General features: G+C 46.6%; 1 protein-coding gene across 1 annotated transcript; it reads left to right on the forward strand.

Annotated features, from left to right (window-relative positions):
- The first annotated feature begins 7,466 nt into the window (after nt 1–7,466).
- Nucleotides 7,467–14,659, forward strand: ZNF367 (zinc finger protein 367). Its single transcript, XM_074812197.1, has 5 exons — nt 7,467–8,026; nt 8,616–8,766; nt 10,832–10,951; nt 11,365–11,503; nt 12,014–14,659. The coding sequence occupies exons 1-5, from the start codon at nt 7,688–7,690 to the stop codon at nt 12,252–12,254; spliced, it is 990 nt and encodes a 329-aa protein (XP_074668298.1). The 5' UTR covers nt 7,467–7,687; the 3' UTR covers nt 12,255–14,659.
- The last annotated feature ends 699 nt before the right edge of the window (nt 14,660–15,358 follow it).

Genomic DNA, 15,358 nt, shown 5'->3' on the forward strand with positions numbered 1-15,358 from the left:
AACGGGCACGGCGGGGGGGGGGGGGGGGGGGGGGGTGTGGGGGTGTGGGGTGTGGGGGGCGCGGCAGGACAGCGGCGGCCAGCGCTCCGGCTCGGCGCTACCGACGCCACCGCACCATTACTAATACCGTTGCCCCGCCCTCCGACGAGCCGCGACAGCCAATCGAGCTTCGGAACTCCGAGCAGCCCCGCAGCCGCCGCCTATCAACGCCGCCGGGCCCACCCACCGCCAACACGCGCGGCCAATGCTTAAATAATGACAGGAGCGAGCAACCAATCCCGGGTTTAGGCTACGCCCGCCCCTGACGTGCGGCTGCGACCAATTAGCGTGCAGCACCAGCACTGGCAAAAACGCTCCTCTGGCCAATGCGGTGTGCTGCTCGGGGCGCTCGACCTGATTAATTATTCATGTTCCTGCATTATTCAAGAGCCGCTGCCGCCTGCCCCGCCCTGCCCCGCCCTGGCCGTCGCGCGGGCAGCGGCCGTGCAGCGCGGGCGCTGCGCCCGCCCCCGCCCGTTCCTGGGGCGCCGCGGCCGCAGGAGGCTGGCAGGCGCCCCGTCTGCTTGTACGCGTGCCTGGGTAGACTATTAGTAAGAGTTTGTGATCTGGTGTCATCACATAACTGTGTCGTCACCGACCTTTTGGTATAGTTCACGTCCACTTTAGCGACTCTGATGCCGGACGACGGAGCACACAGGCCCGGGAGCTCCAAGGGCGACTCCGCTTTAGGTGGCCAGCACACTTGCATAAACTTAGCCTGGTATTCCCGCAAAGTTTCTGAATTGCCCCTTTCTGCTTAAAACCGCAGTGGTGTTCATTACATCGGCCAACCTCCACAAGCACGTGCAGTAACGCTTCCGACAGCTTACAAACGCGACACTACAGTGAGACGTACAGGTTTCACAGTTTAACTTGAAGAGCTGCTCTGTTCAGCAAAACCAGTGAATGGAGCTCCCTGGCTGTCACTAAGCCTTCATGACAGGAGACCATACATGCAGGCACCCCTGTGACCATATCAGCCGTGTGGGTCACAGCCAGCGATGCCTGCAGTGAGCTGCAAGTCCTCTTACCACCGAGGTTTATAAATACAATCAACAGTGCAAATACTCCTGGACACTCTACAGGGTTCATTCAGGGAACACAGGCAACTGCGCAGACAAAACACCCCTGTCCCCTGTTTCAGCTACAGTAACACCAAACACGCTGTAAAAATCTCAGCCCTTCAGACACAATTGCCCAAAGAATGCCAGTCACAGTTCTGATTTCTGTGATGAGGCTATGTTTTTATCCTAACTAACACTTTCTCTATTATGATGCCTTCACTATATGTCTGACTTTGCTTTGAAATTAATCTTATCCTTAGTACAGGACCTGGAAACTAAACCAGACTGCCTGCTGTCCTTCAAAAGGTAGGATTAGAGACAGCGCAGGTGTCGTAACAATGGTCTCCTTCCTCCATCTCAGAGTGCAGATAGGTCTGGGCACACCACTGTAAAACAAAATACAGTGCATCCAGTACACTTTAGTCCAGGCCCTGAACATTATCATCGTGTCTCCCCTAGGTTTCACATAGATCCACTTATGCAGGGTATGCTTGCTACAGAATAAAATCAATTTCATTAGACTGTGCCCTTTCTAGCTTCCTCCTCATTCAAGACATCACAAACAGTTTTACATCAGTGGAAATAATGACAGTAACTAAGTTAGGGCTATTATCTGCTCACAAACAGCTTTACAAAATCCTGGTAGTCAAGTCAGATCTCTTAGGCTCTGACATTCTTCGAGTTGAAACAGGAAATTCTAACTCAGCAAAGAGAATGTATTTCCACACCATTCTTAAACTGTAAAAAAATAGCTAGCCATAATTATCAAGAAAATAAAAATTTCTGAAGATGTTTCCATGAATATGATGCAGTATTAAAATACTGTATAAGAACTGTTTATCTAGATCATCTGTGCCTGCCTCTGAATAGTTGCTTTATTTTGTAGATGAAACTACATGTATTTTCAGTGAAAAGAAGGAATTGGAAAGCTACTTTGTCCTGTTTTAGTCAGGAGAAATCCATTAATGTCACCACCACATTACTGCAACACATCGAAAAAAAAAACCCACCAAATCTTTTGCAGGCCTTTGCGGAACCTTTTGGCATCACTTGCCGCTTCCACACTAGATTTCTTCAACAAACATTGTATCCAGACAGCTTGTTAGAAATTGTTGAAATATTTTTATTTAAAACATTCTATAGGCTGGAATGAAAGCCTCCTGAAGTTGTGCTGTGTATGAAAGACAGCAGACAAAGGGATGTCATTACTGACTGTAGAGACGATGCACTTGCAGCTTTAATAGGCATTTTGAAGGTCACAGTATCTTTGGAGAGGGACAAATTTGAGGAATTCAGAAATATTTCAGCAGTAAAATTAGAGATTTTTTGTTTTGGAGAATCTGGCTTTGTTTTCAAAAAGTTTCAAAAGTATAACTTCTCCAAGAGATGCCACAATGATAGCCCCAAATAGCACTAGTTATAAACCTATCTTATCTTTGTCTGTATAATTGTTTACTAAAATGAATGTAAACCTTTACAAAAATTTCTCAGTTTTCTGATGCTCTGAGTTATCAAGCAAAACAAAATTTCTGTAATACAGATTTCAAACCCCAAACTGATTAAAAGTCCTGCATGGCAGATTAAAGCAATCTGTTATCTCTTCATTTGCAGCTTTTCACTATGTGCAATCAGTGTGTGATTGTCAAGTTACATACACAAACAGCAAGAGATGGACAAAAAAACCCTGAGTTTTACAGCTGACATGAAACCAAGCGTTTTGTCTGGATTTTTACACTGAATAAGTATCAGTGATGGATTTAGTATGATTACGTATTTGCACGCAAAGCCTGAATTTGCAGTGCTGAGCACGGGTGCCTAACATTTCTGACACCAGATTACTCATTTCAGTCAAGGTAAGGGCTGTCTGCCAAAGTTGCTCCTCCATCCAGGTTCCCTCCACAAGTGGATGTTTCACATGGGCAGAACCACAGCCCTACACAAGCTTCCCAAGCAGGTATAGATAAGGAATATGGCATCTTTACCAAAAGACCCCTTGCTTCATTTTTTTTTTTTTAAGGGCAAAGGTGCTTAATTACAGGAGACAGAGAATTGTGAATGGAAGCTGATGTTCCTCTGACCTTTACTAAGCATTAAAAGCATTTAATCACCAGTGAGGGGCATTCTGACCTTGACCTTTCCTACAGCTACTCTCTCATCCCCCAACATGAATCTCATTCTCTAGTGCCTAAATCTCCCCTGCCTGGAGTAGAAACATCCCAAAACCATTGCAGGGCCCAAGGTCCCATTCTGGGTCAAGGGCACCCAAACAGGTAGAGAGGGTAACACTGAGTCCCTTAGTGGACCTAGCCATCACATACATTTTCCAGCAGTGTAATTCTACTGAACTCAATTGACTACATGAAGTTGTAAGATGAGCAGTAAAGAGCTACATCACCAAAGATGGACCTGCTCATGGTAATGACCATTCTTCCATCACCTTCACAGGAAATTATGGGAGTTTATCTTTGTTATGGGCATGCTTACCTCACTGTTTCCTTTGCTCTGGAATATTCAGTAGCTGGCCTCAAGCTATTAACATAAGCAATTCTATTGTCTTGATATATTGATTTGATATAAAGCAGAACTTGGAAAATGTAATAATAAACACTTAGATAAAAGACACTATGACTTGCTAAGTTATTATATAAATCAATATTTCAACATACAACAAAGTTACTTGCAGTTTGGTTAAATATTTGCTGTTATCTACCTAAAGGCCATCACTGTCTCGAAGTTTTCTGATTCGAACATGCTTCAGAGAGACAAAGTACGTTCTTCCTCTTCATTTATCATGTATTAGTGTTCTGATTTAGTTTGAGAAATATAGCATTTACCCACCTCAGAGAGTTAGTTGTTCCACTTTTTTTTTCTGAAAGAGTTTATTACCCTCAAACTCCTGAATCGTGATGTCCTTCTTGAGCCTAACTGACTGGATAGAACACAGGTACTTTTCCCCTTTTTTCTGTTGAATTCATGCTCCCTATCCTTCCACTATTTCTGTATTATGATGTGTGTAATAAAACATATGCTTTGTTGTAATAATAGGTAAGATTTGATTTGATTGTAGGTTGTATAATGTTTCATTATCTTAGTCCTTTACCTCTGAGAGAGAACTGTTTCTTGCTTTTACACTAAGACTAAAATATTAATGCTTTTACACATTAAGCTAGTAGCATAGAATCAAAATACTGTCAAGCGCAAACATATTTAATATTGCTAAGATACTATAGCTCAGATGATTACTTTAGAACTGTTTTTACATAATGATACATGAACTATTAATTTAATACGTATGACTGTATGTACTAAAAAGCAGTGTGTTTTAAGCCCTTTAGGCCATGTGCATTCATTCTGTGTGCATGTTTCCTCTTCCAGCAGCACGTCTCTCTTTTTGGTCATTGTTATTACTACATGAAACACTATTGTTCAGAGCAGTTAAAATATTAGAAGTGGCATCAGCTCGCCTCTTCTTTTTCTTATGCTGCTTCCAGTAACAAAGATCCATTATTTGGCATTAGAAAGATTTACAAGATCCATGTAAAGAAGTTAATCTGCTGCCAGACCCTTGAATGTCATTACAAAATATAATGTGTACACCGAGGTGGCATAGGATAAGTATGGAGATATTCAGTTACTTGCAATGTTTTGCACCATTCACAATATCTACAATTTTATGTACCATATTGTAACAGTAATTCCATTGGTCACTGGACTTCCTCAGCAGCCACGTGTATTACTTGAAGCATCAGTCATGTAGTTTTGCAAAGTTATGAAGGGTATTCACAGTTTGGTTTTGGGATGCAGTTACTTTAACACGAGTAATTTTTTTTTTTTTTCCCAAATAGATTTTAATATATCACTTTGTATTACCACTCCTCTACACTGTTACCAGAACTTTCTTCCACGGGTTATTTTTAGGGCTGAAGCTTTTTAAGTGGGTCAGATCTAAGCATGTGGAAACTGTTTGCTCATTTTGGAAACAAAAGTTACAGGTTGTAATGTGCTTTTTTTCTGCCCTGGTTAGGACAGCCTGACCTGGCAGAGTAGTGGTAGGACTTTGACATGTAACACCAACTTTGAGAAACTGAGCTATCATTACTGTGAACAAGAATTTACCTAAGCAAAAATTAGGGGCTTTTTTTAAAGTTAGTTTAAAAGGATAGTTGTGACAAACTGAACTGTAATTCATAATGAAAGGGCTGCCTATATCTGGATGGATAATACTGCAGTCCAGTACTACAGTATCTACATTGGAAGAACTGGTAGGAGTCTTCCATTTTCCAGAGAGGCGTTAGTTAAACTAAGTCATACACTGCAAATTTGCTCTCCCCTGCACTTTCCTGTTCCTTGTCAGCAGTGAAGGTTGCTAACACTCTTACAAGGCAGCAGTCTACAGCATACAAATTGCAGTGAACAAAGCAGGACACGGAAAAAAACCTTCATTGTTTTTACAGCTTCATGGTTTCTTTGTACTCTTGATAGTTGTCTCAAAATTTATCTGTTAACGTAAGAAATGTGAGTTACTTATTTCACAACCTATACCTAGCCAGTAAAACTCACTGTGATGGTAAGACAGTGAGGCAAAAGCACCACGTTAATGTAATGCTACTGGTAAGCTTCAGCATAAAAGGCCCACAGCAAGTGCCAAGAAACGTTCCCCTGCTTTAGAACAGTGAGGTCTACTGCTTAAAAAAATGTAGAAAACCAGCATGAAATAAATGAAGTACTGCTGTGTCTGATAAAGCTAAAGTCTTTTTACTTTCAAGGAACCATATTATAAAGGATTCAGTAAATAAGGCACAATGGCTAACTGCAGATTTAAAAACTGAACATATAACCTGTTACATGTTTTTACCAGCTAAAGCCAGACCAGTACATGCCAGCGTATTTCCAAACCATTTCTCACTACCACCAAATCTTTTGCAGGTCAGCCACATAGCTCTTACTCATAAATGAGTTAAAGCCGACACAAATCCCAATTTCCTGTGGCTGCGGGAGCTTTGCACCCAAGCTGACCTGCAGCCTCCCTGCATGCAGCAGTTTGTGCTAGCGAGCTGCAGAATTAGACTGGGTCTCAGTTTCAAAGGATGTAGGCTGGAAATCTAGATTTTAAGATACCATTTTTGTAATCACTGTATAAATAGGTGAACAGAAAAAAATAAAAAGAACAAAACCCCATCCCTCAAACAGTTCTATATTAAAATTGGTAACCTGCACAAACTTTTAATGCCACGTGTCAGAAACGCCTCCTAAAATTCCCGTCTGGGGCCCGGTGGGAGCCGGTAAGCCGGCTGCGGCCCGGGGCAGCCCCCGCAGCCGCTTGGCACATCTCCCACCCGCTTCTTGGACTCCCGGGACCGGTGCCTGTTGCTCCGCAGCAGCGCGGCGTAGGAGCCGGCCGGGCCGCCTGCCCGGACCGTCCCGCGGGCTGCAGGGCCCCGCCAGGCCGGGCTACTGCCGGCTAACGGCTGCGGGGGCGCACAGCTCCGGCCCCGCCGCGGGGGGGCCGCTGCTGGGAGGGGCGTCTCCCCAGCGCCCCGCAGCCGTTAACGGCCGCGGTGACGGCGGTGGCACCTCACGGGCGAACCCTCCCCGTCGGCCAGCGCGCTCCCAGCTCTGCCCGTCGCGGAGGGCAGAGCCGCGGCAGGGGAAGGGGAAGGAACCAGCTTCCCCCGCCACCGCAGAGGGTGTCCCGCCGCCGCGGCGGGCAGCGCTGCCCCGCGAGGCGGCCCCTTTAAACCGCGCACACGCCGAGCCGCGAGGCGGGCGCGCCAAGGCCCCCGCGCTGCCGCGCCGATTGGTCCGGGTACCCGGCCGCGGCCAGCGCGCGCCAAGCCTGCCCGGGCGCGCCAGCCCCGTCTCCTCCCCGCCGCTCCCCGCTCCGCCGCGGCGGGCCAACCAGCGCCTCCTCCGAGGCGGGGAGCCGCGGCGGGGCGGGGCGGCCCCAGCGGCCCGCGAGCCCACTCAGTTTCGAATTCCGCCGGAGAGCCGGCGGCCTGTCCAATAGGACGGCAGAAGCGAGGCCGCGTCCCTCTCGGACCCCGCCTCCGGGGGCGGGGCTGATGGCTTCCCCGCCTAGCGGTTGGTCGGCGGGAACCGCCGCTCCGTGACGCTGGCGCCGAGTTGGGTGATTGGTTACGCTCAGGCGCGAAATGTAACGCGGGAAAATCCAGGGCTCGGCCTGGGCTGTGGGCGCGGAGGGGTCGCGGCGGCTCCTCCTTGGGCATCGCCGGGACCGGGACTGCCAGCGGGGCCGGCGCCGCTTCGGAAAGGTGCGGGGAGGCTGCGGCTGCTTCACCCCGGCCGCTGCTATGGCCGGGGGCTGCCGCTGACTTTGCAGATCCGCTCGGGGGTGGCCGCGGAGAGGGGGGTGGTGCACCGAGACCCCGCCGGGAGCCGCCGTCCGCGGCGATGAGCGGCTGAGGCGGGCCTAGGCGGCGACAGGTGGCGGCAGCCGCGGGACCTCCGTGCCGCTCCACACCACTCATCCCGGGACGCGGGCTCGAACAGCGGAGCTGAGCCGCCGCGGAGCGCCCCCGTTCCCTCGCCCCCCTTCCCGCGCCGGTGCCCGCGAGGCGTCGGCGATGGCGGAGCGGCTGCCGCCGGCCGCCCCGGTGTTTTTTTGCCAGGACTCCCCGAAGCGCGTCCTGGTTTCCGTTATAAAAACCACCCCGATCAAGCCCTCGCGGGGAGGCGGCGAGGACCCGGCGCCCGTCCCGCCCGTCCCCACCAGCCCCGGCTTCAGCGACTTCATGGTCTACCCCTGGCGCTGGGGCGAGAACGCCCACAACGTGACCCTCAGCCCCGGCGGCACCGCCGTCCCCTCGGCCCTCCCGCCGCCGCGCGGGGGAGCGGGCAGAGCCCCCGCCGGGGACGAGGAGAAGGCGGGGAGCCCGGGCAGCGGCAGACACCGGCACCTGAAGGTGAGTGCGGGGCGGGGCGGGCGCCGCTGCGGCAGGGCGGGCGGGCGGTGCCGTTAAAAGAGTGACTCCGCGCCGCGCGCCCCTCCCCCCCCCCCGCCCGGAGATTTAAAGTGAAGTCACTTCCGGCAGCGGCGCGCGCGCCCCCGGTGCCGTTCGGCGCGGGGACGGGACGGGACGGGACGGGACGTGGAGCCCAGCTCAGCCCGGAGCCGCCCGCAGGCGGAGCGGACCCGGCGAGGCTTCTGTCCCTCCTCCCCACGTTTAAAATTAAAAAGGAAAAAAAAAAAGCAAGGGAAGAAAACAAGTTGTCTTCTACTTCATCTGTTCCTCCCCATTTCATTGAGTGCGAGTCATCGCGCTGGCGGTGCCTGAAGTTCTCCAGCTGCACCTGCCGGCCGTAGCCAAGGCGTTGGGAGCAAGTTAGGGGAGGGCTTGGCACGCTCCGGTTTGGTTAACGACTAAACCACTGACGCTGTCACAGCACTGGTCCTCGGTCCCACTGGTGACTTGAAAGTCACTTCAGGGAAAGTTGTGGATTTTGACCAAACTGCAGAGGTGGGATTTCGGTCACATAATTGTTTCGATGCAGGATGGAATAAGGCGTGGCCGGCCGAGAGCGGACACTGTCCGTGACCTGATCAGTGAAGGAGAGCACTCTTCCAGCAGGATACGTTGCAATATCTGCAACAGGGTCTTTCCACGAGAGAAATCCCTTCAGGCCCACAAGCGAACTCATACCGGTGAGTAAAGGAAAGGTGTGAAGAGCTGGTGTAGGCAGCTTAGGAAACAGCAAGGAAGGAATTAAAAACACCCACAAACAATAAAGAAATGCCAACAAACTCAGCCTGTTAATATTTTATTGTAACTGTTAAATTAATCATACTTTTCTTCCCATGCTTGTTAGTGCAAGTCTTTGTTATGGGAAAGTGTAGCAACAATTTGGACTATAAAAGTATAGGCAAATTGTGTAAATATTTTATCTGCTGCTGTCATAGGCTTACTTCATAAGAGGGAGAACTTCTCTTGATCTTGGTGCTCTGTACATGGTAGCACATTTTATTCTGACTGCCTTTTCTGTGTGGTTTGTTTCCTTCTTGATGGTGTGTTTTCCACAGAACAATTGAAGTTTAGCTGTCATAGGAGACAGTAACTTAGAAAGTGACTGTGTAAGCTGACACAGGCAGGATGCAGGAACAATCACAAAACCACAGATGATATGGAAAGAGTAAATTTATTCTCTTTACCTTGCAACCCAGGGGATCTCCATAGGAGCACCTGGGCAGAGGCATGCAAGCGGAGATGCAGGCATTGTGAAGCTCAGGCCTTGCTAGCCAGAAAGAGAAGAAGATCTCGAACCTGCTGCTTTTGCAGGTGTAGTTTTCCCACAGCAGGGCAGGCATCTCAAGGATGTTTGATAAAGTGCCTCTGAGTCTCTCACAGGCCTGTGTAATCTAAACACAGACACTCTACCCATCAAGCACACAAAGCTAAACAATTAGTATGATGTATGTGTTTCATTTGAGTGTGTTTACAATCCTCTGTGCTAATTTTCCATTGTATTGCCACAGTTGCTGGTAACTTAGGCAGTGTAACACCCCAGAAGTGTAGCTTTAAATGCTGAGAAAAGCATTCAAATGCTTAAAATCACCACCCAGTCTCTCCTACCACTTAGAATTCATTTCCTGGGGTGGAGGTGGTCACACGAACTTACTGAACTGTACGTAGAAGGCAACTCGCAGCAAAGTTAAAATGTAGGATCAACTCACTCAATACCTGGCTGAGCTTCAAGTGAACATGAGATGCTATTTTTTTAAACCAAGTGAATACATTTTTTTTTTTCCTTGTTCCAGCAGGACTCTATTTGCAATGAAGTGTGAACTAATGTAGTTCACAATATGGACGCAACCACTAACACTCCCCCCAGACACCCAAAACAAACAAACAAAACCCCAGAAGAGCCTTTACTCTTGTGGTCTCTTTCTGACTCAAGTCACTAAGACTAATCTAGGTACTAATATTAAACAGCATTTTCCTCATGCTCTTTGGTCAAAAGATGTTTTTATTTCACACTGGTTGTATTGTATGAACTACTTAACTGAGCAGAGCTTACCCTGGTGTTATTCCTCTGACTTAAGTCAGCATCACCCTCATCTTGTCGTCCTTCCTGAGGAGCAGTGGCCTGGCATGGCTTTGCATAGTTGCACACAGTCAGATCCTCTTGAGGGAGGAGACACTTGCTATCTCTGTTCTCATTGCACCTTGCATAGGGAAATCTTCCTTGATGACTGGCACAAGAAAACTTTCTTGGCTTAAGTCTGGAATAAATTACTCTTGCAACCTCCATTTATCCAACTTTTCTCAAATAGTCTTCCCTAATAGATATTTCTACAACTTTGTATATTACTATACTGTTGAACTCAGTTATTTTATCGTAGTTCAGGCTATTTTAAGGATAAAACTTAGCTGGTTACAACTTGAATTACATTACTTCTCCATTTATTCATTTCACTTCATGTATTTCTTGCTCTATAGGTGCATAGTTTCATGGGACAAAGTGTATGTAGTGCTGTGCAAGAGGCTTAAATCAGAAAATATGACAAGGAAAAATATAATTTTGGTTTGTGGGGGTTTTTTTTAGTGATCTCTCTTATTTGATACACCAGGGCTTTTTAAGTAGGTGCAAGCATCTGAGTGAGTAAAAGGACAGCTTGCCTGTGTAAATCTCAAGCCAGGGACCACCACTAGTTTCTATGAATTTTCTTTTACATTCAGCTTTCATAAATCTGTTCTGTTATTATTTTTAAGGTGAAAGGCCTTATTTGTGTGACTATCCAGATTGCGGGAAAGCCTTTGTTCAGAGTGGGCAGCTCAAAACTCACCAGCGTCTCCACACAGGGGAGAAACCTTTCGTCTGCTCAGAGAATGGTGAGCCCTTGAAGAACAATTTGCAGCTTTCAGAACTAGGGTCAGTCTAGTACTGGAAATGTATGCACGTTCAGGTGGCAAAGATCTATTAAAGCTTCAGATTTTAATTTTGGAGGAGCTTGTAGGGAAGGGAGGAGCCACGTAGATCTACATAATTATGCAAAGATGTATCTAAGGATTGCATGCTTTATTATGCAAGTAGGTTATCGGTAATTCTGTCAGTTGATACTAATGTATAAAATGAGGGGGCATGTTATGAACCTTGCAACTAGAGCTTGCTGTTTTCAACCAAACTTAGGGTTTTGTGAGTGAAGAAGGTCAGGTTCACCAGCATCTTCATCCCACAGATGTTATGCTTACTCATTGGCTGCCTTCTGTAATGTGTTCTTCATTGTCACTCCATGTTTTTTAAGGCTGTTTAAGCAGATTCACGCATGCAAACCGTCATTGCCCCAAACATCCATATGCCCGACTGAAGAGGGAAGAGCTCCCAGACAGGCTGAGTAAGAAGCAGACGGCTGACAATAAAGCTGTGGCTGAGTGGCTAGCAAAGTAAGTTCCCTCATGGTGTCATCTTTTTCTAAATACTTATAAGGATGGTCTGAGAAAGCATGTTATTCTCAGGGACAAAAAACCCCCAAACAAACCAAAACCAGCTGTTCCTCCAGTACAAATCAGTCCAGCCTTGCCTTTCTGCATGATTTTTTTTTTCCCCCCCTCTGCTTAAATGCTTCTTTTTGTGTGATCAACACCTGCTAATACCTTGTTAGTGCTACAGTCTGCCTGAATTTGCACCAGTGTGAGGGGCAACAATTGCGTATGGGAACACCATGTAGGGAAGTCTGTCACAGATGTTCACTTGGGCACTTTGCTCCTAAAATACTGAATAAAGGAGGTTTCTGAAAGCTTAAGTACTACTATATAAGGGCTAAAAGATAAAGCCAAATGCAGTGCTCAGTTGGCTGCAAGCTAATACTTGGGAGGTTTTTGCCGACTTTGAACTGTTGGTGTTTGAGTCAGTTGTATGTATTTTAAAAGCATTCCTCACATTTGATTTTGTAGATACTGGGAGACTAGAGAACAGCGTGCTCCTGCTTTGAAAACTAAAACAATCGAGAAAACAGATCAGGAACAGCAGGACCCAATGGAATATCTTCAATCTGATGAAGAGGATGATGAAGAGGGAAACAGCGCTCATTCAGCTGCTCGCCGCCTCCGCCTCCAGGAACAGCGTGAACGCATGCATGGTGCACTGGCTCTCATTGAGCTTGCAAACCTAGCTGTGGCACCACTGCGACAGTAGATGAGAACAGAGTCTGCCTATACAAAATGTACTTCCGGGTGGTACTTAACCAGTTAGATCCTGAGCATAAGCTAAGCACCTTATTTGCTTCTCATAGGCTGCTATTCTGTAGAATTTATGAAGAATGTTGTTGCCCCATAACATGGGGTGAGAGAATTGCACTTTTTGTAGGGTAAAAGACAGTTGTAAAGTTTCTAAGTCTTTTGTAAATACAGGACTGCATAATGCAGGGTTGACAAATTTACGTGTTGTGGGAAGCTAGATTTTGCAAGGTTAACTCATTTATTTGAAGCAGTTTTCATAGAAAGCACTTTCTGAAGAAGGTGTTTGCGATTAGCAGAATGGTACACATGGCCAAAGAAGGCTGACACAAAGAAAAGTATTTATCTGACTATTTAAGCACATTTTTTATTAAGTGGTAGGTCTGAAGATACTGTTAAGCAGCAGTGAAATCACATTTCTCTAGTGTCAGTGTATCTTTACCTAGTATAACTGAGGTGGGAGGCAAAACTTAGTTAACTTGAAGAGGGGAAGAAAATGCTTCATGCAGGAAACTGTAAGATTGTTCAGGATTTTCACTGACTGCTCAAGGTAGGAGGCTTGACTTTGCCATTTTAAATTTTCTGATTTGATTTCAGTAGAATCTCTTGGCAGCACTTGTTATTCCTAATGTGATGTTAGGAAGTTTTGCACGTTGTTTGGTTTATCTGAAAATGATTAGTCTTGCAAAGTCTAGACAAAGGTAGACATTTGGTAGTATTTTTTTTCAGATGTTTTTGGACCCTGTAGTGATTTGGCACTTGATTTTCTTAATAAAGGGGATATTTACAGGGTGGTATGGATATGTAGTAAACTATTGTAGATCTCTTATTAGCAAACACTAAGTTTTGAAGTATTGCTTTTATATGATTATTAGCAAATAGAAGCCTCCGTACTTTCTGTGCATAAAGCCACCTTATTGCTTTACTTCAGGATAACATGCCGATCTTGTGTTCACTAACTGTAGCACAGCTATTAATTAAACACTGCAGAAAAGTATTCACTATACAACTAGAAAATAGGCTTCCAAAGATAGTTACAAGTGTGTTAACAGTGTGATTTCATGTATTTCCCAAATAAATGAAGTTACAGGACTCTGCCTAGTACTCAGACATTGATATAAAATGTTTAGCAGGATATCTCTTCACTTTGTGAATGTTGTATACTTTCAAACAGCATTGTCTCGTGATCTTTTTCTGTATTTTGCTTTGAAGGCAACTAGAGATTCCTACCATGGTAATGAAACTTTGTTTTCAGATTGGACTTTTTGTTGTGTGTTTAGTGTTCTGGTTTTGGTTTTTTTTTAAGCTACTGCTTTAGGGGATATTAATAATTTGTATTTACTGACCTGCTTGCTTTAACTCCTTCCTCTCACTGAAGGTCAGGAAATTCAGATGAGAAGGGAAGCTACTTTCCGTCTCGCTTAAACAAGAGGAAGAAATCATTTTATCAATCACTTGATATAGGCTGACCAGATGCGTACAGCTGTTCCAGAAAAGTAGCGTGATATTACAACAGAAACTGCAACTGTTGCATTATGTTCTCTGATTGATAATCTGTTGTGGTTGAAAATCTCATTAACCCAGTTTGTTTAAATAATATAGTGATGCACTTAACTAAAGAGTAATTGAATAATTAAAAAAAACCCACTTTCTTTGAATATAAATAATTCCACACCAGTGATACGGTTTAACTTTTGCTTTCAGCTCCTAAAGTCAGCTGACACCAGGCTCATTTGTTTCTGTTTTAAGTCTTAAGCTTAAAAATATGAAACACTGTAGTGGTTCAAGGCTCTTTAGCCTGTGTAAAACTGGTAATTTGTTTGTGCAGGTTTGGAGTTTCTCAAATGTTACTGTTTTGACTGTTCAGTTGGCTGAATGCAAATAGTCTGACCCCAAAATGAGCCCCGAGTGTAAATTGGTTGTACTTCTGAGTTGTAACTCAGAATTACTCCTGAGTAGTATTTCACAGGGCACAACTGTGAAATTACCAGCCAGTTGCAGACTTACTTCATTAGGATTGATTTTTATTTTTTTTTTCCCCCCCAGTCAGCTGTAACGCTTCGGGCAACTCACAGAGTATTTCTTCAAGTATGACAAGCATGCTAAATTGTACTTGGCTGCAAACAAAATTCAGGCAGCTGAAGCAGTTTTGTGTTGTGACAAGTTTTGGGTAAAATATCAAGTAAAACAAAATTGAGATGTGGAAGACTGTTTTATTAAGAAGTGATTACATACAGGTAATCTTGAAGTGTTTGGTGTTTCAAAAGATTAAGTTGTAGTTTGGCATGACTTAACAGCAGAAGAGTGGATGTGCTGTCATTTTGATGGATGCTTTGAATAAAAACTTCGTTTGATTTTAAAGTTTACTGTGTGCTGTTGGTAATTGTTAAATACTTGGGTTCTTTCTCGTTTCTGTAATCCTGCCAGCCTGACTTGTTGCGAAGCATGAAGATGTTTGTTTTCCCTGTTTTAGTCTGACACAAGTTAACCACTCACAGCAAATTTTTCACAGTTTGGCAAACTTATGAGAGTTCCCTTGAAGCCAAGTCCAGGCCTGCAGTCCTGGGGGAGCCATGCTGGGCTGGGGTGGGCTGCAGCCCTCGGCCAGCCGTCTGCCTTCGGGTGGTTCGACCCACTCCCTTCCCTGAGACCGAGCGCTCAGAGATGCTGAACTCCCTGCCCGTGAGGCTGGTTTAAAAACAAAGCCAAGGGTGCCGGGTGGTGGCAGAGGGTACCGGCGAACCTCGGGAGCTGCCCCCTGGCGTGGCGTCCCCGGAGGCGGCGGCAGGTCGTGCTGCATTTTTACTCCGAGTACCTTCCCTTTCGGCCGAGCCCCGAAAAGCCGCCGTGGCTGTGGGCTGGCACTGCCGGAGACCGCCGGCGGTGGCTGCTGGGGGGCCGGGCCGGGCGGTAGCGCCCCGCGAGGCGGAGGGGGTGCGCGGCTGCGGCACCCCGCCGGCAGGGCCCCCGCGCCCGGGCTCCGCACGGCGCCCCGCCCCGGGGCACCCTACGGCCGCCGCCGGCCCTCGGGGCCGGGGCGGGGAGTAGGGTCGACGGCCCGGC

This window comes from Strix aluco, chromosome Z (assembly GCF_031877795.1).
Source record: "Strix aluco isolate bStrAlu1 chromosome Z, bStrAlu1.hap1, whole genome shotgun sequence".
NCBI lineage: Eukaryota > Metazoa > Chordata > Aves > Strigiformes > Strigidae > Strix > Strix aluco.

Bases quoted from the DNA above. Each gene is read 5' to 3' on its own strand.
- ZNF367 (XM_074812197.1), top strand. From the start codon at position 7,688: ATGGCGGAGCGGCTGCCGCCGGCCGCCCCGGTGTTTTTTTGCCAGGAC. The intron at 10,952-11,364 runs GTGAGCCCTTGA...ATGTTTTTTAAG, and splicing joins TTTCGTCTGCTCAGAGAATG to GCTGTTTAAGCAGATTCACG. The intron at 11,504-12,013 runs GTAAGTTCCCTC...TTGATTTTGTAG, and splicing joins GTGGCTGAGTGGCTAGCAAA to ATACTGGGAGACTAGAGAAC.